This window comes from Mugil cephalus, chromosome 15, assembly GCF_022458985.1.
Source record: "Mugil cephalus isolate CIBA_MC_2020 chromosome 15, CIBA_Mcephalus_1.1, whole genome shotgun sequence".
NCBI classification, from domain to species: Eukaryota; Metazoa; Chordata; class Actinopteri; order Mugiliformes; family Mugilidae; genus Mugil; species Mugil cephalus.
Window position 1 is genome coordinate 327,425 of NC_061784.1, and position 26,828 is coordinate 354,252.

The 26,828-nt window shown below is 40.6% G+C and overlaps 1 protein-coding gene across 8 annotated transcripts in view; it reads right to left on the reverse strand.

The window, feature by feature from the left end:
- Nucleotides 1-26,828, reverse strand: part of LOC125020698 (angiomotin-like) — a 101,386-nt gene that overhangs the window by 53,670 nt on the left and 20,888 nt on the right. For 5 of the 8 annotated variants that reach the window (XM_047606134.1, XM_047606138.1, XM_047606135.1 and 2 more), the window contains exons 2-5: nt 17,527-17,587; nt 15,318-16,317; nt 992-1,514; nt 86-230 (exon numbers count right to left, since the gene is read on the reverse strand). In XM_047606134.1, the coding sequence (XP_047462090.1) occupies nt 86-230; nt 992-1,514; nt 15,318-16,317; nt 17,527-17,587 (1,729 nt within the window). Of the gene's footprint in view, nt 1-85; nt 231-991; nt 1,515-15,317; nt 16,318-17,526; nt 17,588-22,727; nt 22,914-26,828 lie in introns of all 8 variants that reach the window. The other 3 variants (XM_047606133.1, XM_047606136.1, XM_047606137.1) reach the window with 2 other exon arrangements.

The following is a 26,828-nucleotide window of genomic DNA, read 5'->3' on the forward strand; positions in this document are numbered from 1 at the left end:
AATAAATGACTAGACATTTTTGTTACAGTCATGTAAAAGGCAAAACAGACAGGAGGCAAGTAAAAGTAACTCCATACTCTCTCACCTCTGAGGTCCCTGTTGAAATCATGTAGCCGGCGCACCTCCAGCTCTAGCTTGTTCCTCATGGTTTTCTCCAGAGCCTCCCTCTTGGAGGAGGTCTTAGAGAGGTTTTCATAAGCCTCTGACACCAGCTGGATCTCGGTTTCCAGCTGTTTGTGGTTATAAAAAGAGTAAAAGGACGTAGTAAACACAAAATTGTTATGTTATTAATTTCTTTTTCAAATAGTGGCTCATGCAAACAGCACTGTATTGCACTGTATTTTTACAGCTACAGCTGTCATCTATTACAATAATAATAATTTTGGATAAACTGCCAATTTTAAGCAGATGGAATGGATTCAAGCTTATAAGAACATTATACAGTTCTCCTGAGGTAGCATACAGTATATGTCACAGTATTAGATCAGTTCAAGTGTTTTTGTTCAAAGCAAGTTACAATCCTCTCCTTTGAATCTTCTATGGGGCAATATTTTTTTTATGTATTGTTTGTATTTCACTTAATGTACATACAGTGTTTGGTACACAATGTTGCTTCGTGATGTGTGTGAGGTACAATGTCACAATTGCATAGTACAGTAACTCAGTCAGATAAAATCTCCCTCTTAAGAATACACTTATATGGAATGAGCATGATAGATTTTAAAATCACTTATACTGAAGTGATTTCTCTGACGTCAGTACAAACAGAAGGAACAATTACTCCATTAATGATTACTCCAGTGTAAATGTATTATTTTTCCGCCAAGAGTAGTGAGCACTCTTGTGGTTCCAGGGGAACCAGAGACTTTCAGTTCTTGTGTAATATTATTGTTATTGTAAGCTTTTGTGTCTACCCCTGGTGGGACACAAACCCACTACCCCTGGTTTAGCAGGCCAGTGCCTTATCAAGCTATTATGGAAAGGAGATTACCTTGTGCAGCTTGGTGACTTTCTCGCGAAAGGCATCCATCTCCTGCCTTAGCATTCTGTTCTCCTCTGTCAGCATATCTACCATCTTGTGAGCACGGGCCATCATAGCAAAGGGCTCCCCCTGAGGGTGGGAGTAGGAATGCAGCAGGGGAAGGGGGAAATGTCCAGGTAACTGCTGCTGTTGCTGTTGCTGATGGTGCATCCTTGGAGTGGAGCCATAGGTGTCAGGAGGGAAACCATGCCCCCGCTGTAACATTGGGTGAATAGGCCCTGGAGTGAAAGGCTCCATGATTTGGTGGGTGGCAATACCATGTGGACTCCGAGGCCCCATGTTGGCAAAGGGCTCTCCCTGACTCTGGGGTTGCTGGTGAGGGCAGGAAGGATGAGAGGAGTGGGAGGTAGTCAGCATGCTGCTGAGAGTGGAGGACTGGGTGCGAGACAAGGAGCCCAAAGAAGTGACTGAGGAGGTGGGACTGTGCTGATGAAGGGGCCTCTGAGAGTGAACCAAACCGTCTTTACTGGACCTGAAGTGAAATCAGCTGGTGTATTACACATTTTACACTGTTGATATACAGAATATAAATATGTCTGAACTACTATCTTTAAGCTACAGCTGCAAACTGTCGATGTCTCATTTACCAACAGAGACATGATGTGGAAGCTGTGGATGCATTTAGTGTCTTCGGCCATCAGAAAAATAAAAGATGGCAGACAGAGCAAAAACTCCAGTCAGATGCAAGACTGAAAATCCTGCAGAACAATCTTAATATAGATCCATCCATTAAGTGACCACAAGAATCAGTTCCTAATATTGAGTCTTCAGTCTGAGGCTTTATTCGTGTAAAATGGCAGGGCAACAATAAGACAACCTTATTAGGTAATGTGCTTAGTTTCTTAATTTCTGTGGCCAGAAATCAGTTATCTCATCCAAAGTACCTATCCTGGTACTTTGTACAACACAGCTCCAACAGCTTTGTACTAGAGTTCCCCCTTATTTGGTAAAGTGGATTAGTCTCAGTTTCATTTAGTTTTAAGTTTAAATTCCTTTCAGTTATGATAAATATAGCTAAATAAAATATGCTAACGCTAATAGCTTTACTGAAAAGTAATGTTAGCCATACACTACTGTAGCATCCCACTGGACGTTTAAGCGATGTCGAAGAGTGATCACAAATATTTCATTTACTGTTTTAATTTTATTTATTGTTGGAACCGTAATAGTTACTGTCGGCCAAAACTACACCAAAACAATAACATCGACAAACTTATCTGACAGCCCTCCAGACCGTAACTTAAGAAGTAGCTTCAGGTATGACTTAATGAAAGAAATACAGCATAAATTAATATTACCTGACACCAAATGTGAACCACAACACCAGGTTTCTGTGCTTGGATGCGGCTAATTTCTATGCTCATGTCATTTTGCCACTCACTGGCCATAACCACAGAGTCTTCTGCTTGCTGTGATGTTACGTGCATACCCTCTATAAGGATTGATACTGGTTTGAAGGTGAAGTATAGTAACACTAAATATTAAAGTGACTGAGGTTTTACTTTTGTTCGCTCATTTGCACTTTGTAAACTGACAAAAAATAAACAATCACTATATATTTTTGGTAAGCATTATTACTTTACAGCCAACCAAAATTACTCCAAGAGCGCAGCAATGACTAATCCAAAATGGTCACAAAAGTCCCCACAACGCATCCAAAGAACTGCGGGCCTCAGTCTGTTAAGGTCAGTGTTCATGAATGCACATTAAGAAAGAGACTGGGCAAAAATGACCTGCATGCTACATGTTGCTGCTTATGGTGGCCCAACCAGTTATTAGGTTTATTGATGCTTTATAAATAAAATAGAATTTTAAATAACCTTTCCAGACTGATAGATCTAAATTAGTTTCTTTCTCATTTGTTCCTGAATTTCTTTGGATCTCAGCATGATGTCTAGCTTTTGAGGTGAGTGGAAGGACTTCTGCATCACGAATAGGGTAGACTCTCGACAGCTAAGCTCCCGCAACATTTCGCTGAAACTTAATATTTAACACAAACATTTCATTTACATCTTGGCATTTGCCATTACTATCCGGCTCAATCGCTTCTTCTACTACCTAGAGACCGAATGGCATCAAAGTCAGCCAGGAAGGACAGGAAGAGAGATGATGAGTTAGTGGATGCTAACATGGCGGCCCTGACTAGAAGAACAGATCATTTCTCTGCCAAGTTTAAATCAGCCGTAACATCTCTTGAATCTAAGGTGGACTTGTGTCCAAATAACCATCTCCTACCACAGGTAAAGACTGACTTCCCTGGAGGCCAACGCGAACCAAGTCAGTGACAAACAGAGATAGAAGCTAAATTCACTACACTGGAGGATAGCTATAACAAGCTAAAAGCTAAGACTATTGACCGTGAAATTCCTTCAGCCCTCAGCAGTAATGACTTCATGAGCTTCTTTACTGATAAAATTGTTGGCATTAGAGATAAAATTCATAGCACCCTTCCAGCTGTCAAAGATGTAAGTACAGTGGCATTAGAAACCTCTGTAGGAACGAGTCAATATTTGGATTCTTTCTTTCCAATTGATCTTCCTGAGCTCACTTCAGTTATTACAGCATCTAAACCATCAACTTGTCTTCAAGACCCCATCCTGACTAAGTTGCTCAAGGAGGTTTTTTCCATTAATTAATACCTCCATATTAAATCAGAATCAAACTTATCTTTATTAACAGGACATGTGCCCCAGTCTTTTAAAACTGCTGTAATTAAACTTTATTACTTAAATTACTTAAAATACCCACGCTTGACCCAGATGTTTTAGCCAACTATAGGCCAATTTCCAACCTTCCTTTTATCTCTAAAGTTTTAGAAAGGGCTGTTGCCAATTAGTTGGCTGATCATTTAAACAGAACTAGCTTGTTTGAAGAGTTTCAATCAGGTTTTAGAGCTCATAATAGTACAGAAATGGCTCTGGTTGAAGTTACCAATGATTTCCTCATGGCTTAAGATGATGGACTTGTCTCTATACTTGTCCTGCTAGGTCTCAGTGCTGCATTTGACACTGTTGATCACAGTATTTTACTACAGAGACTTGAAAGTGGGATCAAGATTACAGGAACTGCATTAGACTGGTTTGAATCATATCTGTCAGACAGATTCCAGTTTGTCCATGTAAACAACACTTCTTCTGTATATACCAAAATAGGTTATGGCTTCCCTTAGGCAATATTATCAGATGATACCCAGCTATATTTATCCATAAAACCAGATGAAACTAATCAGCTGGTTTAACTCCAAGCATGCCTTAAAGACATAAAATAAACTCAGACAAAACAGAAGTCATTGTATTTGGCTCTAAACATGTCAGAGATTCATTATCTAATCACCTAGTTTCGTTGGATGGCATTACATTGGCCTCCAGTACTACTGTGAAAAACCTTGGTGTTATATTTGACCAGAATATGTCCTTTAATTCTCACATAAAGCAGGTGACCAGCACTGCTGTTTTTTACCTTGGTAATATCATCAAAATTAGGAAAATCCTTTCTCAGAGTGATGCGGAAAAACTGGTTCATGTATTTGTGTCTTCCAGGCTGGATTATTGTAACTCATTACTGTCTGGCTGTCCAAATAGCTCTTTAAAAAGCCTCCAATTGATTCAAAACCCTGCAGCAAGAGCACTAACAGGAATTAGCAAGAGAGTTCATATTACTCCAGTATTAGCTTCGCTTCACTTCCTCCTCCTTACATACAAGGCCTTGAAAGGCCGAGCTCCATCATATCTGAAAGACCTCATTGTACCATATTGAGTAACACTTTATATTAAGGTTTGTGTAATAACCATTAATTAATAGGTAATAAGGCCCTTGTAAGTCCTTACAGGATGCTTTATTGTGTATTTATAAGCCTACACAAGTTTTAACAATGGCTTTATAATACAATTAATAGCAGGCTGTATGATATTTATAAGTGCTTATAAGAAACTTGTTAACAGTTTGCAAATTCTTAAGAACATCATTAAACGCCTCATGAGAATCGTATGATTGTTCATAATGGCATTACAAACACCATTAACCTACCCATTATGTCTTAGCCATGCCTTTATTAATCTTCTTTCGTTTGCTTATTAATATTAAAACATATTTTATTGCTCATCTATTATCATTTAACTATACACTTCTTAACAGTTAATTATGCTTTTTGCAGCTACCGGATCTAAAGCGAGACCAATGCCTTATTAAAGCTAATAAATCATTTATTATGCATTTATTAATGATTAATATGCTTTTCCACTTCCACATCTAGAATGTGGTCAAGGTTGATACCATGGGAAGAAAAAAAATGCATATAGTGTTTAAACTGTGAATGCAAAAATTGTTTTATTTATTGCTGCGGATATATTACTAAAAATGTATCAAAATAAAAATCACCTAACACAGGCATCTCAATGAAAGAAAAAACACTTTCAAGGAACTGTAAACATTGTTTTAACTTTGAAAAAACAAGCAAACAAACAAACAAAACATGGTCCATTAGAACCACAGCAATTCAAAAGTGCCCCTTTCCAACAGGCAACAGTGCATGTCCATGATTTCTTCAGTGCCCGAACTGTGTTGTCAATATCTGGACAGTCACGAATGGCATCTAGCTAACCTTTCAGGGGCAGCAATGGAAATGAAACTGTGATCCACTCCCACTATTTAGCCTTCATTGTAGCCTACACCCTGTACCTAGCTACATCATATAGTAGCCCACCAAGAGAACCATCTTTTTGTTTCCTGCCTAGGCATTCAGTCCACCCAATAAGACAAAGATGGTCAGACAGTAAGCATTTGGTTTGATTACCTCCTTGCCTCTGAACTTGCTCCTTAATGCTACGCCAGGCTCTTTTTATGTGCTGTGTGTGGGCACCTGTTTGGGGATCTACATACCACCTTGCATGATAATTGAATGGAAGATCCTTTATGTTACCGAGACAAGTATCTAGTTTTTTTTTTCTTCACCATCAACGTGTGGTCCTGAAAGGTTTGCTGAGTTTAAAGATCAGCATACAATAAAGCACAAGCTTGGTGAATTTGCTGGGAAATGTCGAGATGCCATCCGTGACTGTCCAGATATTGACGACACTTTTTATGACTTAAGAAATCAGGGAAACTGTTACCTCTTGGAAAGGGGGAATTTTGAATTGCTGTGGTGCTTTTTATAGAAGGTTAAGACGTTCAGAGGAGTTTAAAAAAAAAAAAAAAATTCTACCTCAGTTTTATGTTGCAATTGGACTTTATGCGAATTTCAAAGTTTTTAATAATATGCCTCAATTTTTACAGTTCCTGAAAGTGTTTTTATTTTTTTACATTTTTAGTCCACAGCAATAAATAAAACAATTTTGGGCTTCACAGTTGAAACACTTGTTGTATTATGCTTTTTATTCTTCCCATTATATCAGCCTTAACCACATTCTCGATGTGGAGGGTGTGAAAGTCATTAACCAGTAAATTAACACATAATGAAATATTTATTAGACTTAATATAGAATTGTTCTCGCTTTAGATCTGGTAGCTGCAAAAAATAAACTGCAAAAAAGCTGCAAAAAAATGTCTAGACAGACTAACATACGGAGCTGGACTGTCAGGGGTCTGAACAACATCGTCAAAAAAGGAGTGTATTCACCCATCTTAAACGTTTAAAGACAGATATAGTTTTTTCTGCAGGAAACCCACTTGCAGTCTTCCGAGCACTCTAAACTTCTTTCTAGATTGGCAGGGCAGTGCTTTCACTCTACCTTCCGGGCCAGGGTAAGGGAAGTGGCCGTTCTTATGTCAAGAGATTTTGAGCCAGCAAATATCACAGCTGACAACAATGGCAGGTTTATAATTGTGTCTGTAAAACGTTTTGATACAAATGTTGTCTTGGCAAACATTTACACGTCGATGATGTCCCTTTTTTTGAACAAGTGTTCTCCAAGCTATCTGAATTGGACTCACGTTTCTTAATCATGGGTGAGGACTTTAACTTGTGGCTTGATCCTGAACTAAGCTGTTCTTCCACCAAACCAATCACAATGTCGGGGTTCTAGGTCTGTCTTTTATTTTGTGATCATGTTTTGAAGTTTCCTGTTTTGTTTTGTTATGTTGCCTAGTTTCCTGTCCATCATGTTTCCTTGTGGTTTTGTCATGTCTGTCTGTGTCATGTTGTGTATCTTGTTTCATTTTGTTAAGTTCTGGATTTCCTGTCTTGTGCCTCTTTGTCTCTTGATTGTTAATTTGTCTCACCTGCATTGATTGTCCTCATGCGTCTCACCTGTGTCTTGTCAGCCCTGAGCCCTCTTGTGTATATATAGCCCTGCCTTTCCCTTTGTTTCTTGTCACGTTGTTAATGTTAGATCCATGTTCCAACACTGCTTTTATGCAGACAGAGGGGGTTGTAAGTAAAACAGAAAAGTTGGAACACCTGTAGGAATTAGTAGCACCAGCTTTCAAGGTTGATTCAACCTTCATTGCTGCAAAACAGCTTTAAATTGTTAACCCAGTTCATGTTCCCTGAAAAAGGCCTTTTTGTATAATTCTGAAATGTACATTATGTTTCAGTTTTGGGTAACCAAACCTTTTTTTTTTTTTTAACCTCTGGCTGTTCAGTACTTATCTTTGTACCATTTCAAGCTATTCATTGGGCTTGCATGACTTGAATTGCGATAAATAACTGGAAAAAATAGGGTGTTCTTAAACTTAGGACTGGTAGCGTATATATGCCTTCCCACAACAAAATCCCTGAATGTATTGTTTCTACAGACGCAGAGAAAGCGTTCAATTGTGGAGTGTGGAGTGGAGGTATTTGTTTTAGCTCTGAATGAGTTTGGCTTTGGCCCTATATTTATAGGCTGGGCAAATTGCCATATACCACCCCCACTGCAACAATGTAGACAAGTGGTGTAACTTCTTAACCCTTTGTACTAGGCAGCAGAACACATCAAGGCTGACGGTTGAGCCCAATTCTCTTTGATTTAGCTATAGACCCGCTTGCAGTCGTGCTCAGGGACAGCACTGACATTGTGGGCATTCATAGGGGTGGTATAAAACACAAAGTCTCTCTCCACACTGACTATCTGCGGCACTGTCTCTCTTTGGGATTTGAACCCCTGTCAGGCTACAAAATTAACACACACAAAACAAAGCTATTCCTGTTAAATGATGAGGCGTTAAACAGTGATTACAGTAACTTACCATTTAAGATTGAGTAACGACAGTTCACTCACTCAGCTTTATTGGGCAGGTATGTGAACACATACAAGGAATTTGACTCCACAATTTAAAAACCTATTAAAAAAAAAATTCATAAGGGGGTCAATGTTCTACCTCAGGATCTTTGTACAACTATTCTTTCATTTTTGTTGCATAGTACTGAATTGTACCAACTGTACTCACACCTGGGCTGTTTTATTTGTGATTCATGCTCTTAATGTATAATTTTTTTTTAATACTAATTTTGAAAATAATAGTAAAAAGATTTTGAAACTAGCTTTTGGAGTGAACAGGTGTGATAGTAATCAAGCCTGGGTGCAGGCAGAAATTGTACTCAGGTGTGATAAATTACAGTTATGTTTTAACAGGGGGGGCAAACACTTTTTCACAGAAGGCCATGAATTTTTTTGTAGCTAATCACTCTATTCTTTCCCTTCTTTGCATTCTAGGTGAAGGCTGATCTCAACTTCATTAGCTGGAATATTAAGAGGTTAAACCAACCAGTGAAAAGTAAAGTTTTTTCACACCTGAAGCAGCTTAGGACTGTGGTAGTCTTCAGGAAACCTTCATGTGAACAGCATGACACTCTCCACTCTTGCCCCCCTTCTTCTTTTTTTTTTTGCTGAGGTCTCTAGCAGAAACAGCGCTATGCATAAGCCTGGGATATGTACTACAGCATTTCTACACCTAGATGGACTAGATTCATACGTGTGGACATAGCTTTGGATGATTCTGATCAATAGCAGTTAGATAGATGCTGTTTTTCAGTTACAGTTTTTCCACTCTAACTTTAAGGGAAAGGTCAGGAATGCATACATCCTTGTTGACAGGAACATTCCTTTTACCTTTTTGACCACCTAAAAACCACACATGAACTAAATGATATACTAAATAAAAAACTGTGGACATTCTCCTCAAGCTCCAACAACAGCATTTTGAATTTGGAAACAAAACATGAAAATTCTTAGCAAATCAACTTAAACAAACACAGAAATCCAATCAGTACTTCAATCATAGATTCATCCAGAAACAACTGTGAAAAAGAAGCTGAGAAGTTTCTGTCTCCCTAAACTAACTCCAACCTAGTCAGAAACTCTTGACATACCCCCCTCTCCTCTGTAAAAGAAATTACAAAAGCGCTCCAACACATGCTCAACAACAAATCACCAGGACCAGATGGTTACACAACAGAATTTTATACAGTTATGGCCTCTTCTTTGATCACTGTTTTTTTTTTTTTAGTAATGACTGAAATTCACAAAAATAAAACTATAACCCATCACATGAACACTGCCTATATCACACGTATCCCAAAACCAAATAAGGACCCCACATACTGCTCAAATTATTGCCCAATATTATTAATTAATACAGATTAAGTTATACCACTGGCGCATGCGTGGCGTCCTGGTTGTTGTCTCTCGCATCCTCTCAGTTCCCAACTTTTTAAGAAACTTACTTACACAATTATAAAAGTAATTTTAAAATCTGATTTTATTAGCATTTTTACCTGCTTTTAGGATCCAATTTTATTATTGCCTTTAGCAGAGATTGTTAGCGGAGTAGCCGAAATGGCTACATGTACAACTACCACCTACCCCCAGATATCCTGCTTAGGAAAGTAAACAAAAAAATGGCTGACCTCAAAGAAGACATCCACAGACTCTCGGTTGAACTCCGTGAGAAAGACTCCCTGTTATCCAGATTCATGAATGTCGCGGCTAAGCACTGCTCAAAGCTAGCCAAGCTCAACACAAGTCTCCAGGGCACAGTGCAGTGGGACCCTAATACAGGCCCCCGGAATGCCTGTTCTAGTACCCGTCAACCCTGCTGATTTTTCACCTCTGGTCCCTGACAACGCCGGGATGGATGTCTCCACTGTACCACAGCTCGGCCTCCGCGGTGGTCATTGAGGCTGGCATCAATGACCTCAGGAGCCAGCAGTCGGAGGTCCTCAAACAACATTTCATTGAACTAATTGACCACCTGCTGGATACGGGGAAACGGCTGATTATCTCGACTTCCCCCACCTTGTTACAGTGATGTCGACACCAGCCGGGTACGTCAGCTCCAGACCTGGCTGAAGGCCTATTGCCTGATTAAACATATACTCTTTGTGAACAGTTTTACTGTGTTTTTAAACAGGATCAGCCTTTTTAAATGGGATGGTCTCCACCCAAACCAGGAGGGTTCAAGGCTTTTATCTATTAACAGTGACCTTCACTCCACCTCCTGACTCACCTACACTGACATGCTTTCCCCCATTGCATCCACACACACCATACACAACCCCTCTTCACTGCCCCCAGAAGCACCAGACAATAGCTACACAATCCCAACAATCATTACACACAGACGAACTAGACCCACAACTGTTTTTGGAACAAAAAATTGTGTTTTTAATATTCTGCTAAAACGACATGATGAGCACAGACATTAAAATGGCTGTGCTGAATGTGCGCTCTCTAGGGAACAAATCCTTTATCATTCATGATGTAATTTTAGGCAACAACCTGGACTGCCTTCTTCTTACAGAGACATGGCTTGGCACTGATGCACCTGATGTTCTCACTGAGGCTTCCCCACCAAATTTTAACTTTTTATTTTCCACCAGGGGGGACAAAAGAAGGTGAGGGACTACATCAATTATAAAAAAATAACATGTTCTCAAATTAAACTCTTTTTAACAGTTACACATCATTTGAGTATCATGCCTTTGTTTTTAGCAGCCCGCCTATCCTCTGTGTCACAATCTACAGATCACGCCGTTATTCCCCTTCTTTTATTAGAGACTTCTCAGACCTGTTATCAATTATCCACACATTATATAACAGAGTTTTAATAACTTATGATTTTAATTTACATGTTGATGTCCCCTCGGACTGTATGTCCAGAGAACTTTTAAACATTTTACAATGCTTTGATTTTACTCAACATGTCATGTAGCCGACCCATGGCAGGGGGCACACCCTGGACCTGGTCATATCTTATGGCCTATCATGGGTGTGTCCTCTGTCGTGGATCTGGCTGTGTCTGACCATTTCTGTGTGTTTTTCAACATCACCGGTTTTAACCAGCGGGAGGCCCCTGTGAGAACGGTGAGGAAACACTACCTTACTCCTGAAGTGGCTGCAAATTTTATCCAGGTTCTACAGAGCACTCCTGTAGAGATTTTACCAGCGTCCTGTGATTGTATTATTAATGATTTTAACAGCAAACTGAAGTCAGCACTGGACTCAGTGGCGCCACTTGTTATTAAAATAATTAAATCGAAACCTACACCATCGTGGAGAAATGAAGAAATCAAACATTTGAAAAGAAACTGCAGGAGTGCTGAGAGGAGATGGAGAAAATCAAAGTTTACAGTTCATTATGAAATATTACAGGAGCTCCTCAAAACTTACAATAACTCAGTCAAACAGGCCAGAATTTCCCACTTCTATAAACTAATCACAGAACACAAAAACAACGCCAAATTCCTCTTCTTCACAATAGATAAATATATATAACAAACACAAATTTTAACAGATCCTCCAAAATACCTAGTGACGCCCTTTGTGAGGACTTTGCAGACCACTTCAGAAGTAAAATCAATGACATTATGTCGAGTCATTTACCTCAACAGATTTTAACCATTTACGCACCTGGATCATTGATTTTACACGAGGAAACACTGGAGAGTTTTGCCCTGGTTGATGCGGGACTTGGTCGAGTCTTCTCCCAAGTAAAGCCCACAACCTGCCTTTTAGACCTAATTCCCACACTGTTTTTTTAAAAACATTTTAGGGATTCTTTGAGAAACAGCTGCTATATATGTTGAATTGCTCTCTTCAGACAGGTGTCTTCCCTGCCTACTTTAAGGCGGTGGTGGTGAGGCCCCTTCTGAAGAAGAGCAATTTGGACCCAAATAATTTAATAACTATCAGCTACTGTCCAACTTACCATTTTTAAGCAAAATTCTAGAGCAAATTGTTTTTATTCAACAACGTCTTAGAGAAGCATCAATCTGGTTTTAGGATGAACCACAGTACAGAGACAGCCCTTTTTTAAATGTCAGGTGTAACTTGGATAACCATAAACTCAGTCTTGGTTCTCCTGAATCTAACCGCCGCCTTCAATACAGTAGACCATCGTATTTTAATTAACAGACTGAGGCACCTGGTTCATCTCATACCTCCCTGATAGAAGCTCCTTTGTAAGTCTGGATACCTGTTCCTCAGGAACCCATGGGATTGAGTGTGGGGTTCCCCGGGGTCAATTCTAGGCCCATCCCTCTTCAACTTATATATGTTTCCCCTGGGGGACATCATCAGGAGATAAGGCATAAACTTTCACAGTTACGCTGACGATACACAGCTATATATCGCCGTGTCTCCTGATGACACAGGGACTATTGATGCCCTTTCAAACTGTAGTTTAGATATTAAGTCATGGATGGCAGAGAATTTCCTACAGCTCAACCAGGACAAAACAGAGGTTTTAGTCATTGGTCCTGAACACCAGAGAGAAAAACTTTTACCAAAACTACATGATTTTAAGATATCACAATCTGTAAAAAATCTGGGCGTGATTTTTGACTCTGAGTTTTTACCATCTCAAGAATATAGCCAGAGTCCACCCGTTTCTCTCTCAGGCTAGCACGGAGGTGCTGATGCATGCTTTTAACTCCTGTCGTCTAGATTATTGTAATGCTCTGCTCTCTGGTCTTCATAAAAAGAACACCTACAATTTACAACTTTTACAAAATTCAGCCGCTCGTGTGCTGACGAAGACCAGAGGGCGAGAGAACATTACACCAGTTTTAAAATCACTGCATTGGCTCCCCGTGTGTCTTTAAGGTTCTTTTAGTAGTTTTTAAATGTCTTAACGGTCTTGGGCCTTCTTATTTGTCCGACTTACTTTTACTATATCAACCCTCGCAAACCCTGAGGTCCTCCAGCACCAGCCTTTTTAAAATACCACAAGTTAGATCTAGGACACACAGGGAGGCGGCATTCAGTTATTATGGCCCCCGACTGTGGAACAGCCTGCCAGAGAACCTCAGGGCCGCAGAGACTGTTGGTACTTTTAAAAAGAGGCTCAAGACTCATCTTTTTAATCAAGCTTTTTCATGATTTTTATTCCTCTTAACTGTATTTTATCACATTGGATATGTAGTAATCTTATTTGTGTTTTATGTGGCTTACTTTAACATGGCTCATTTACTTACTTTTATAACCAGTTTTTATTGGTAAAGAGTGTTTCAACTTTTTATTTACTATTTTAATACTTTATTTATTTACTTTATCTATCTTTTTATTTATTTATTTATTATCTACTTGTTTCAATGTCTTACCACATCTTATTGTGTTTCCTTATGGGGGCCTGCCACGCTTAGGGTTGTTCCTGTCTGCCCATGGGTGCGCCGTCCCTTGGGTCCCTTTGGCCTGGGTAGTTAGGCATTCTGCACCTTGATGTGGAGCCTCTCTGCCCTTACAGCGATGCCCTTATGGTTTAAGGGCTGGGACCCCTTGGCGTGGACGCCCCCTGTGTTTTGTTGTAATGTTGTAATTGTTTTTTTGGGTTGCTTTTTAGTATGAAAAGTGCTATATAAATAAATAAAGTTTGGAGTTAGATATAAAAATAATAAGCAAAACTTTATCAATCAGATTGGAATCAGTAATATCATCATTAATTCACATAGATCCAACTGGCTTTATTAAACGGAGACCTTCCTCAAAAAATACACAAGATTATTCTTATTAGAATACTTACTAGGATAATCTTAAGACCATTTAAACTACAACGAGATACCCAACAAGTATGCCCCTTATCCCCTCTACTGTTCACACTCTTCATTGAACTTCTTGCAGCCTCCATTAGGCAACGTGACCACATCACAGATATACAATTATATTTATACTGTATGCCAATAATCACTTCCATCAGTCCATGGTCTGATCAGTAACTATAGCAGGATGTCTGGCTATTTCACTAACTGGACAAAATCCAAGATTTTGCCTGTGGGTGGGTGGGATGCTGAGGCACCGGACCCCCTTTAGCCATACAGTAAGATCCATCAAATACCTTGGAATCCACATATCTCCTCATCTAAATTAATTATTCATACTTAAACGCACACCTCTATTAGGAATAAAAGATCATTTCGAAAGATGGAACAAATTACCACTATCCTTAATTGGTTACATCTCAAAAATAAATAACCTCTTTGCTGTGACCCCTGTAACCCTACCACTGGGCTGGATCTCCTAATAGCATAGTTACAAATTCTTGTAGACATTTTCTTTCACAACAACTACTGTACATCCTCCACTGAACAAATAACACTAATCCACCACGGCTAGACACTGAAAATAATCCCATCCCAAAATCGCTTTTTAGAGTCCTTGACCCATTAATAATGTCCTATATTTAAAAATACCCTTGGTTGCAGAAAGCATTTCTTCAAAGAACAGCTGTGCCTAATTTCCAGTATTATTACTAGTATTATTACTGAGTAACACTCCTTTATTTATTTGTCTATTATTTATTTTTTCTTTATGTTTTATTATTATGTATTTTATTTATTCATTGTATTGTCCAATCTCTCTGTTACTGTTCATCTACACTGCATCTATTGAAAATTTCTTAGCATGGTGTTTAATAATTTTTTTGTTTTGGTTATTCTGTCTATCCACATTTGTTTTCAGTGACTGTACATGTCTGTGCATGTTTGCACAGGGGTATGTGCTTAGTGATGGGTACTTGTAAAATTTTTTAAAGAGTCCAGTTGCCTTTATTCAACGCCTTTTGGATTAGTTGTTTCAGATTCTAGTAGTGGGTTTGGGTAGTTTTAGATCAGATAGGCCACACTTAACCTTGGTTAACTTTGGCTTCTTCGGTTTAATAGATAGTGGTTTTACTACATATAAAAATGTGTTCATAAAAAGAAAGGTTTTGGTGTTGAAATACTAACAACTGGAAAATAATTTTAATTAAGTATTTCATGTGACATGTTGAACATTAAAAAAATAGATGTCCTGTGTCTCCCATTTTCATCATATAATTATTACTAGACATATTGATTAAAGATGAGTGATTGTTTATTGTTTACCTGAATGAGCCATACTCTGGCGGAGGCTGGTATCGGACATGAGGCACCTCCCTGGAGTGTTCCTTCCCTCTGTGCTCTTGGTAAAAATGTCCTCCAGGCTCCCACTGCTTGGTAGGAGAACCAGTTACTTTGAAAGGGTAGTCTGGAGGTGGGCCACGAGGGTGTGGCTTGTAGTAGTCACCAGGTGGCCCTGGAGGGGGTGGCTGGGGGGAGAGTGGTGCACTAGTGACAGGGGCGTGAGCCTTTACACCACTCGTAGCCAAGGAGAGTTGCATAAGTCGCTCACTGAGGGACCGAACGTGTCCTTGCTTCAGATCTTTTAGTCCATCATCCTGGTGCACCTTCCCTGCACCACTTACTCGCTGCACTGTGGGGCGACCCTCAGTGCGCACCTTTACACTGCTCACCCCAGTGACATAGAAGGTAGTGCCCACCGAGGCAGGGAGAGGAGGCTGCTGTGGTGGACTGTTCTGTGGAAGAGGTTGAGGAGGAGGACCGTGGCCACGAAAATATTGTGACTGCACCTTAGCTTCTTCATATGTAGGGAGGTCCTCTGCATTTGGGCACTGCCCTTGGCTGTTCCCTCCACCACTACCTCCTACACCTGTACCTAAACCTACACCCCCTGCACTGCTACCACCCCCTCCTCCTGCTCTGGTGGAACCCAACTTCTCCAAGCCATTGTCAGTCTGCAGTTCCTGTCCCTGCGGCTCTTGCCGGGCAATGTGGGGGGTCATTGAGTGATCATCAGAGGGGCTTACCTGTCCCTGTACTGAGAAACCTCCTCCACCACCCACCCCTGTTCCACCACCTCCTCCTGCTTGTTGTTGCTGCTGCAGTATATAATTTCGGTTCATCTGTTCCTGCAGGAGGCGCTGCAGGACAGTGCTGCCACCACCTCCAACACTGTTGCTGCTATTGGATGACTCCTCAGTTGCAGTCCTCATCTCTACCTCACGCTGGTCTCGCACCTCATGGAAGGACAAGCTCCGCCCACAGTCTATAGCATGGAGAAAGAAGAATGAGGGTGTGGAAATACAGAAATACTGATGTATATATATATACACACACACACACACACAGTATAAAGGAATAGCGTTAAAGCAATAAATAGCAAACAAAGATAATAGTACATAAACCCTCCACCCATACCTCTGCCATGCACACAAACCAAGGAAGGACCCACTAATGACACAGTAGAGTAAGACAAGAAGTTGGGCAATTTCTGACAAACCTTAGAAGCTAAAACACCAGAAAAATTCCTGGAGCCCCAACCCCAGATTACAAACATCACATATATACATGCATACCATGTAAACTGATAATTAAGACTAATTTAGTTTATATATATGTATGTGTGTGTATGTGTGTGTGTGTGTGTGTGTGTATACACATATATATGTGTGTGTGTGTGTACATGATTGTCCCACTACTCCAATGGTTATCAATCTATCAACAATTTTCATTATAAATTATTCTGCAGTTTTTCAGTTCAGATTTTAGTCATTTAATCTACAAAACAACTACATTGTGCAAAAAATGTCATATATTTAATTTAGAATAAATGTTTTTATTTTGTCCAACCAGCAGTTCAAAGAAATATAGAATTTATTGACCATATTGTCATTGGAAAAGTTTTTCAATCAGAATTCCACATTACACAATATTAGTACTCCAGAATCCCAAGTTTAAGACCCTCCCAGATTCGCAGGGACTTTAATTCACCCCTCTATTACATTACCTATTTCTGGGTGAAAAGGGGACATGTTTACACAGAAACAAATAATTCTGATTTGGTTAAAGTCATTATAAGAAATTTAATAGCACAAAAAAAGAAGCAGTTGAACATTCAGCGCTGTCGAAGTTGAAACCATATAAGGAAGTATTTACACTCCAAATCTAAAGAGAATAGTTTTCTCAAACGTCTTATCTGCTACAGCAATAGAAACTCCACAAGTAATCCATTCAGAGGTTTAAACTCTTCATACAACTTACAACTTTTTTAAGCTTTTTTTTTAGCCATAAGACACAAGAAAAAAAAAATGGTTTCAGCACACATTTCAATTGTTTTCAAATTTATTTAATCAGTAGGTTCAATGAAGGGGTGAGTTTCCATATCTATTAGTGTGGTTTCATCTGACAGCGCTGTAATATTAATAGCTATACAAGTTTGTTTGTTTGTTGTTTTAACAAAGAAAGAAATTATTACATCTAGTGCTTTCTGTTATCCTTCTCATTCTCAAGGAGGAAGATGTTTTTTTCCGAAACATCTGTGGATAAACAAAATACGAGACAAAAGGGAAAAATGTTAGGTTGGTGGAAGTCCACACAGAGGTAGCTGTAATGTCATGTTGTTTGAAGAAGTGAGATGTCTGGTCAAACCAGTCTCTTCACTACCACTAACATATTTAGACAGGTTACTGGGTTCGGTTCAGTTCACTTCAGTTCAGTACAGTTTAGTTATCTTAAACCACATTATTATGTGACCACTACTGTGTCACATCGAAAAGGGCAGGGGAGGGGGGGGGGGGATGTAGAGGACCGGAGCTCAGTGCATCATCCCCCAGCACTGTAGACCTATAGCAGCATAACTAAGGAATGGTTCAGTCAACCCTAACTATAAGCTTCTTCAAAAAGTCTTAAATATAATGTACAGCGGGTAGAACTGGGAGCTGATCCATGGGAGAGGGGCCTGGTAGCTGAAGACTCTACCTCACATTTTTAAGTAAGTAAGCCTAAACTTTAAGGGCCTTGTATATTGTAAAGGGAGGCGATGAAGAGAAGTTAAAACTATGAACCCACATACAGTGGTGTGTTTGCCCCTTCCTGATTTTTTTTATTTTTATGCACATTTGGCACACCTAAATGTTTCAGATCATCAAACAAATTTAAATATAAGACATCAATATCTGATGCATTACTATCACAAGCCCGTAGTCTGTTGTTTGTTGTTATGAGATGTCAGAGGGTAGAGGGTCGAGGGGTGAAGTGTCCACATGAATGAAAAAAAGAAATTGCACAGGCTCCATATTTGTCACCGAAAAATGCGGATCCATCATGACACTTGGCCTAAACATGCACAACTTATGCGTTTTCAGCAAAAAATCATATTTGTGTAAATGTGGCCTTAAGTGCAGTTTATCAAACCAGAGTTCAATTTCTGGTCTGGAAAAGGTTATAAGGTTATTTCTAAAGCTTTGGGACTCTGGTGAAGAACAGTAAGAGCCGTTATCCACAAATGGCAAAAAAGCGGTGGAAAAGCGGTGAACCTTCCCAGGAGTGGCTGGCCGAATTACTCCAAGAGTAGAGCAGCAACGACTAATCCAGAGGTCAAAAAAGACTGAATTATTACTGCAAAAGGTAAATGTTTTGAGCTATTGATTGGGCACAATCAGTAACACAAAAATGTGTTCAGCCCATTGTCTTTTGAAGGTACAGTACTGTGCAAAAATTTGAGGCAGGTTTGGAAAAAATGCTCTAACTCAGAATGCTCTCAAAAATATTAATAATGATTCTTTATTTTTTGCACTTCACAAAATACAAAGTGAGCAAAAGAAAATTCAAAATCACATCAGTATTTGATGTTACTACTCTGCTTTCAAACCAGCATCAATTCTTATTGGTACACTTGCGAAAAGTCAGGGATTTTTCAGGGCTGGACTCAGATGTATGATCAACCAATTATACCAAACAGGTGATAACGCTCATCAATATCACATGTAGGTTGAAACATTGTCATTAACTTTAACAGAAACAGCTGTGTAGGCTTAAAACTGAATAAGGAACAGCCAAATTCTGCCATCAAGGTGAGGTTGTGGAAGACAGTTTAGGGTTAGGGTTACAGCAACATATGGTAGTTATACTACATCAGAAAGGTTTCTCCCTGACAAATATTTCAAAGCAGATTGGTGTTTCAACAAGTCTTGTTCAAGCTCTTTTAAAAAAGCACAAAGAAACTTAATGCAGCAGATCAAAAGCACATGAAGCCTATTTCCCTTCGAAATTGGAAGATGTCCAGCAGTGCCATCAGCTCAGAAATGGCAGAAACCAGGGGAACCCAGGTACACCCATCTACTGTCTGGCCAGAAGTGGAAGCATTGCAGCCAAAAATCCATACCTCTGACATGGAAACCAGGCCAAGTGACTCAACTATGCACAAAAACTGGTGTGAAGACAAATGGGAGCAGGTGCTCTGGACTGATTAGTCAAAATCTGAAATATGTTGCTGTAGCAGACGGCAGTTTTTTTTTGCTGTAGGGCTGGAGAGCGGTACAATAATGAGTGTCTGGAGGTGAAGAATGGTGGAGGTTACTTGTAAGTTTAGGGCTGCATTTCTGCAAATGGAGTTGGAGATTTGGTCAGGATTAATGGTGTCCTCAATGCTGAGAAATATAGGCAGATACACTGCATGAAAAGGGCACATGCGAACACAATGTCCAATCCTTTGCGAAACCATATCCAGTTGTAGAAAGGCTGTATAGTACAGAGGTGTCCAAACTACGGCAAACTGTGGCCCGCCAAATCAATTTTTAATTGCCCGGTATCAAAGTCTAAAAACATAATGGTCAACCCACACACAGTATTTGCTTAACTATGTTGTACTTCTTAGTTTTAACACTTGGTGGCGTCGTCTGTGATCATAATCTTATGTGAATCATCCATATCTGTAATTTATTTAGGAAAAATGGCACCAAAAATGACCTACCATAATTCTCGTACAACAGAGGTCCTCGAATAAAACTAATCGACAAATTATAATTTGCAAAGTAATTAAAACTGTTTCTGACACACAGTGGAATGAGACAGAAAGTAGTGGAGCCATAACAACACAACATGAATTTGAGTAAAACAAGGAGTTTGTTTATCCCATGTGAATGCACCACGTAAAACATAGACGTAGGGGGTAATATTTGAGTGAAAGGACGTCCTTAAGTAAAACTAATTTCATACAAATAGGGCTTTAGATTAAGAACCAGAATGGCCAACAGTCATCTCTGCAACATCCTTGGCATCTCAACCACTAAACTGACCTCCCAGTTGTCCTTCAGACCAAAGCGCAGGATCACTGCTCCCACTGAGCTCAACATTTTGCCCATTACAAGTGAAAGTTAAAAATGTTTTCATGTGTCTATAAGCCCAATTGCTCAATAAATCAGTCAATTAAAGTTGATGATCATATTTCACAAACAATACTCGATGTGTTAAGAAGCCCAATAATTGATTTATGTGATAAGTTTTAAAACACATCCACTAATTCTCTTGTCTCACTCTTCATACAGGACACAGAAGAGGAATCAGCACCCTAACAAACAATCTGAGGCTGTCACTGAGAGAATGACCTGTCAAGCTTTTTGTAAAAAATTAATACCTACTAATGAAGAACTGTGATCTATTTTTTTTTCTTGAACATGTTCAATTATCAAACGTAATTTACCTGCATTTGATTTGCCAATATTCATGCATTACAAATGAGACAGTAAACTTCACTTCTAGTGAGTGGCCCAGTCCTTTGTATATTTTTCTGTATGCAGCTGTCAGGAAAAGGTTTGGACATTCCTGTTGTAGTGCGCTGCTTCTGCTAAAGATCTCAGCCAAAAAAAGAAGAAGAAGCGGAGCATGCGTATCAATCTTGCACACCATAAACAAACCATACAGTTCAGATTACAGTCCGTAATCCTTTTTAGTTCATGGTAGTGATGAAGCAACAGTATATACGGGACCTAGCCACCGAACAAGTGTCAATATCTGATGCAGTACCGTCACAAGCTTGCAGTCCACGATTAATGTCGCTGTTACGAGACGTTGGCCGCTAGAGGGTTCGGTGGGCGAGAGTGGCTGCTCACATGAATGAAAAAAAAGGTCCAATCTTCAGGTCATCAACAAACTGCAGCTTTATCTGCAATGTACGCGATGACGTATGAAGGAGGAACAAACAGGCACGCAGCTCTCACAGGTGGAGGTCCGACCTCGGACTTTTGCTGATGTGAAAGCCTAATATGTCTACCAGTTGGGGTCTGAGGGGCAATAAATATTAAAAGTTCTGTGTATGTACATGTCTGTACAATTCTATATGCACACAAAAGTTGCTCAAGTGCAGTAAGTAAAGATACATTTATTCAGAATCAGAATTATTATTCACCGGAGAATATTTATTTTTCTTGAGTTACAATTTTCATTGTCATATAAATATGGCCCGCACTGAGGTCGAGAAATTATAAAACCTCCAAGTCTTTGAAGGACCAATATCAATTAGTCGGACACTCGATTGCGCCCCAACGGAGGACTCCATTTTCCTTCTGGGGGACTTCAACGCTCTCGTGGGCAGTGACAGCTTGACCTGGAGGGTTGTTACCTGGAGGAACGGCCTGCCTGATCTGGACCCAAGCGGTGTTCAGTTATTAACATAAGGTTGTGCACTGGTGCGCTTGGCACCACGACGGTTCTTAAGGCTCTGGATGTTGTAGGGTTGTCCTGGCTGACACGCCTCGCCAAAATTGCATGGACATCGGGGGCAGCGCCTCTTGAGTGGCAGACTGGGGTGGTGGTTCGCATCTTCAAGAAAGATGTTCCAACTATAGGGGGACCACACTCCTCAGTCTCCCCGAGAAAGTCTACACCAGGGTGCTGGAAAAGGTCTTTACCCTCACTAAGGTGTTGGAGGGAAAATGGGAGTGGATTGCCCATGCAGGGTCAGGGAGGAAGTCCTCCCTCAAGTGGACGAGTTCAAGTATCTTGGGATCTTGTTCACAAGTGAGGGTAGGATGGAACGGGAGATCAACAGATGGATCGGAGCAGCGTCCGCAGCAATGCTGGCGCTTAACTGGTCTGTCCTGGTGAAGGGAGAGCTAAGCCTTCCAATTTAATTCTAAAACTCTCAATTTACCGGTCAAAGCTACATTCCAACCCTCACCTATGATCATGAACTTTGGGTAATGACCGAAGGACATGATCATGGATACACGCGGTGAAAATGAGTTTCCTCCACAGGGTGGCTGGGCTCAGCCTTAGGGATAGGGTTACGAGCATTGGACACTGAGGCAGAGCTCAAAGTAGAACCACTGCTCCTCCACGTCGAGAGGAGTCAGTTGAGGCGGTTCGGGCATCTGGTGAGGATGCGTCCCGGACTCCTCCCTTTAGAGGTGATCCAGGCATGTCCCAATGGCAGCAGGCCTCAGGGTCACCCCAAGACACGATGGAGGGATTGTATCTCTGGTCTGGCCTGGGAGCACCTGGGGTTTCCTCTGGAGGAGCTGGTGGAATTGGCCAGGAAGAGAACTGTTTGGACCTACGTCTTGAAGCTGCTGCCCCCGCAGTCCAGACCCAGATAAACGGAAGAATATGAGACAAGACGAGACAAACATTGTGACACATCTCACATTTACTTTACTGGTGCAATGAGGCATTCTGTACCTGGAAAGCCTTAAGCATTTCAGGCAAGTGGGCTGCTCCAGAAGGAGACTTTGGGGCCAACCCAGGACACAATTGAAGGAGTATATCTCTCGTCTGGCCTGGGAAAATTTGGGGATTCTTCTGGAACCCTGGGACACACGGCTGTCTGGACTTCCCCGCTGAGGTTGCTGCCCCTGCGACCCAGATCTGGATAAGCAGGAGAAGATGGGTGGATGGACTGCACCATATTTTCTTATTCTCTCATTTGCAGGTCTTTGGACTTGGGATTTGCCTCTAGACTTTATTTGACTGGGACATCTGAACAGGTATTTTGCAGGTCAGTTCCATGGACATTTGACGCCATGACAACAGGCTTGTTTTCCACATAACTGGTGACTACTTTTTCGTAAGGTCTCCTCCTGTTTTATTGCTCAGCAGACAGGCCGCTTTCTAGAAGAGCATACAGAAGACTCATGGTGTTAAAACAAGTCAAACTGATGAACTGGACAATGACCAGTGAATTAAATAATCTGTATATCAATACAGACTGTTTTTGAATTACAGAGCTGCTCATTAGTTTACATACCCTGGCAGAATCTATGATTCTTTGACCATTTTCCAGAGAATATGAATGATAACACAAAAACATTTTTTCCACTCATGCCTAGTGGTTGGATGAAACCATTTATTGTCAAACGATTGTGTTTTCCCTTTTCAAATCATAATGACAACAGAAACTACCCAAATGACCCAAAAGTTCACATACCCTGGTGATTTTGGCCTGATAACATGCACAGAAGTTGACACAAATGGGTTTGAATGGCTACTAAAGGTGACATCCTGTGATCTGTTTGCTTGTAATCAGTGTGTGTGTGTGCATAAAAGCTGAGTGAGTTTCTGGGATCCAGACAAACTCTTGCATCTTTCATCCAGCCACTAACGTTTCTGGATTCTCAGTCATGGGGAAAGCAAAAGAACTGTCAACGGATCTACGGGAAAAGGTAATTCAACTGTATAAAATAGGATACAAAAAGATATCCAAGGAATTGATAATGCCAGTCAGCAGTGTTGAAACTGTGATTAACAAATGGAAAATCAGGGGCTCTGTTAAAACCAAACCACGGTCAGGTAGACACAAAGATTTCGGCCACAACTGCCAGGAAAATTGTTCGGGATGCAAAGAAAAAACCCACAAATAACATCAACTGAAATACAGGACTCTCTGAAAACTAGCGGTGTGGCTGTTTCAAGATGCACAATAAGGAGGCACTTGAAGAAAAATGGGCTGCATGGTCGAGTCGCCAAAAGAAAGCCATTACTGCACAAATGCCACAAAGCATCTCGCCTACAATATGCCAAACAGCACAGAGACAAGCCTCAAAACTTCTGGAACAAGGTAATTTAGAGTGAGTGGCCACAACCATAAACGTTACATTTGGAGAGGTGTCAACAAGGCCTATGATGAAAGGAACACCATTCCTACTGTAAAGCACGGAGGTGGATCGCTGATGTTTTGGAGATGCGTGAGCTACAAAGGCACAGGAAACTTGGTCAAAGTTGAAGGAAAGATGAATGCAGCAGGTTATCAGCAAATACTGGAGGCAAATTTGCACTTATCAGGCCGGAAGCTGCACATGGGACGTGCTTGGACGTTCCAACATGACAATGATCCAAAACACAAGCCCAAGTCGACCTGTCATTGGCTACAGCAGAACAAAGTGAAGGTTCTGGAGTGGCCATCTAAGTCTCCTGACCTCAATATCATTGAGCCACTCTGGGGAGATCTCAAGCAAGACATGCAAGACAGCCCAGGAATTTACAGGAACTGGAGGCTTTTTGCCAAGAAGAATGGGCAGCTCTACCAACTGAGAAAATAAAGAGTCTCATCCACAACTACCACAAAAGACTTCAAGCTGTCATTGTCATCATCATGTTAGAGGGGGCAATACACGGTACTAAGAACTGCGGTATATAAACCTTTGATCAGGGTCATTTAGAAGTTTTTTGTTGTCATTATGATTTAAAAATAGAAAACACAGTTGTTTATCAATAAATGCTGGCATCGGGCAAGAGGCAGGCATACCCTGGACAGGTCGCCAGCCTATCGCAGGGCTAACACTGAGACATACCACCATTTGCACTCACACACCTAGGGTCAATTTAGAGTTGGTAGGAAGCCGGAGTACCCAGAGAGAACCCATGCGAACACATGCAAATTCCACCCAGAAAGGCCCTAGACCCAGACCTTTTTGCTGGGAAGCATCAGCACTAACCACCGAGCATGAATGGAAAAACGTTTTTGTGTTATCATTCATATTCTCAGAAAAAGGCCAAGAAAGCAAAAATTCTGCGGGGGTATGTAAACTTTTGAGCACAACTGTAGGTAGGTCGAAGACACCTTGGAGGATGCTCTTCAGGGCTGGTCTGATTTTCCGCAGAGGATCCTCTTTTGTTTTGTCTTCTGGCACATCCAGATAATTGACCCCTTACAGCAAAGTCCTAATCTTGAAGGTAAGATCATGTATCATGGAAACAGCTATAACTGGGATTCGTTTTGACATCCTAATACATTCACTGTATTACTGGAAGTAGTGCTGTGGGCACTAATCACTATTAGGATACCATAAACTGCAATTCTGCGTTCTTCTAACACAGGCATGAACCTAGACAGAAAAAGAAAATTTATCAAAAACACAATTACGTAGAATTAATTTTTAGTTAAATCAGTTTACTGGAACACATTTCAATGTTTTATCCTTCCTGTTTTTGCTCGAAATCAAAAATCCCAGATGCCTACATTTTAGTTTTGGCCTAGAAAGGACGATGGTGTGCTTCAACTGGTTCTGTGTCATTGTGCACTAGATTTGGTCCGGCATTTTAGTCCACTCGAGCTGCCTGCATATCTTGGTCATCCTTGTTTGATTCCTCATCTGGGTTTTTAGCCTCTCCTATCTGGACACTGGCATCACATCTTCTGAGATATCTATGTCAGAATCTCTCTCAATGATTCTGTTAAGAATTCTTCTGTCTCTGTCAAAGAGCAGTCTACTAGAAAAAAGTAAAACAAAATATATGTCCTGATGTGTGTGCCCAGTGAAACTAAATAACCCTAGTTCTTAAAACTCACTCAAATTACGTGTTAGATGTTAATTTTGGAAAATGAATCAAAATATAACTGTAAAAAACATGCCTACTTTTCCTTCTTCCATAAAATGTGCCTGTGGGGATGGCAGCCATTTTCAAAAGTTTGTCACGTGAGTAAGTGTGTTGCGTCAATTCTCGATTCTGCACTGCTGCTGTGTGTGCTTGCACTGTTTTTAAAATCATTAAAATCACATGAACATTTTCTGTACAAGTGGTGAAACTCGTGTTTTGAGTTTACCCAACTACCTGTCCTCTGTAGCTCCTTGTTAATCTCACATTTCATCTCAATTTAATCAGCCTTACTTACTTACAATTTAATCAGCAGTTAACTATGGTCACTCTCTCTCCATCTATTTCTTTTCTCTCTTGCACGTCATGCCACATGTTTAGCTACTCCTCTGCCTCCTTCATTGTTAATGGTACCTGTAATAAATGTAGTTTATTTGTAGCTTTGGAGGCGAGGCTCTCTGAATTGGAAGCACGGCTCCACACCATGCAATCACCAATAGCTAGCCAACACCCTGTAGCCAGTGCGGGCCAACCAAGTGTAGCTCCCGTTAATATAGCTAACTCCTAGCTGTCCCCCTACAGCTCCCGAGCAGCTAGGAAACCAGGGCGGCTGGGTGGCAGTACGAAGGAAGCATAGTCTTACCTGGCCTACAGAGCACCACAAACCGCTTCCCGTTTGAAACAGATTTTCCCCACTCAGCGACACACCCGCTGAGAAACCAACTCTTGTAATTGGTGACTCTATTTTGCGGAACATGAAGTTAGAGAAACCAGTGACCATAGTTAGATGTTAGAAGAGCGGGCGACACCAAATCTTACCTGAAACTGCTGGCTAAGGCTAAGTATGGTGTCGGACTCCGTAGTTTTCTCTGGACCCCTGCCCAACCTGACCAGTGATGATATATTTAGTCGCATGTCGTCATTCCACTGCTGGTTATTTAGGTGATGTCCAGCTAATAACGTGGCCTA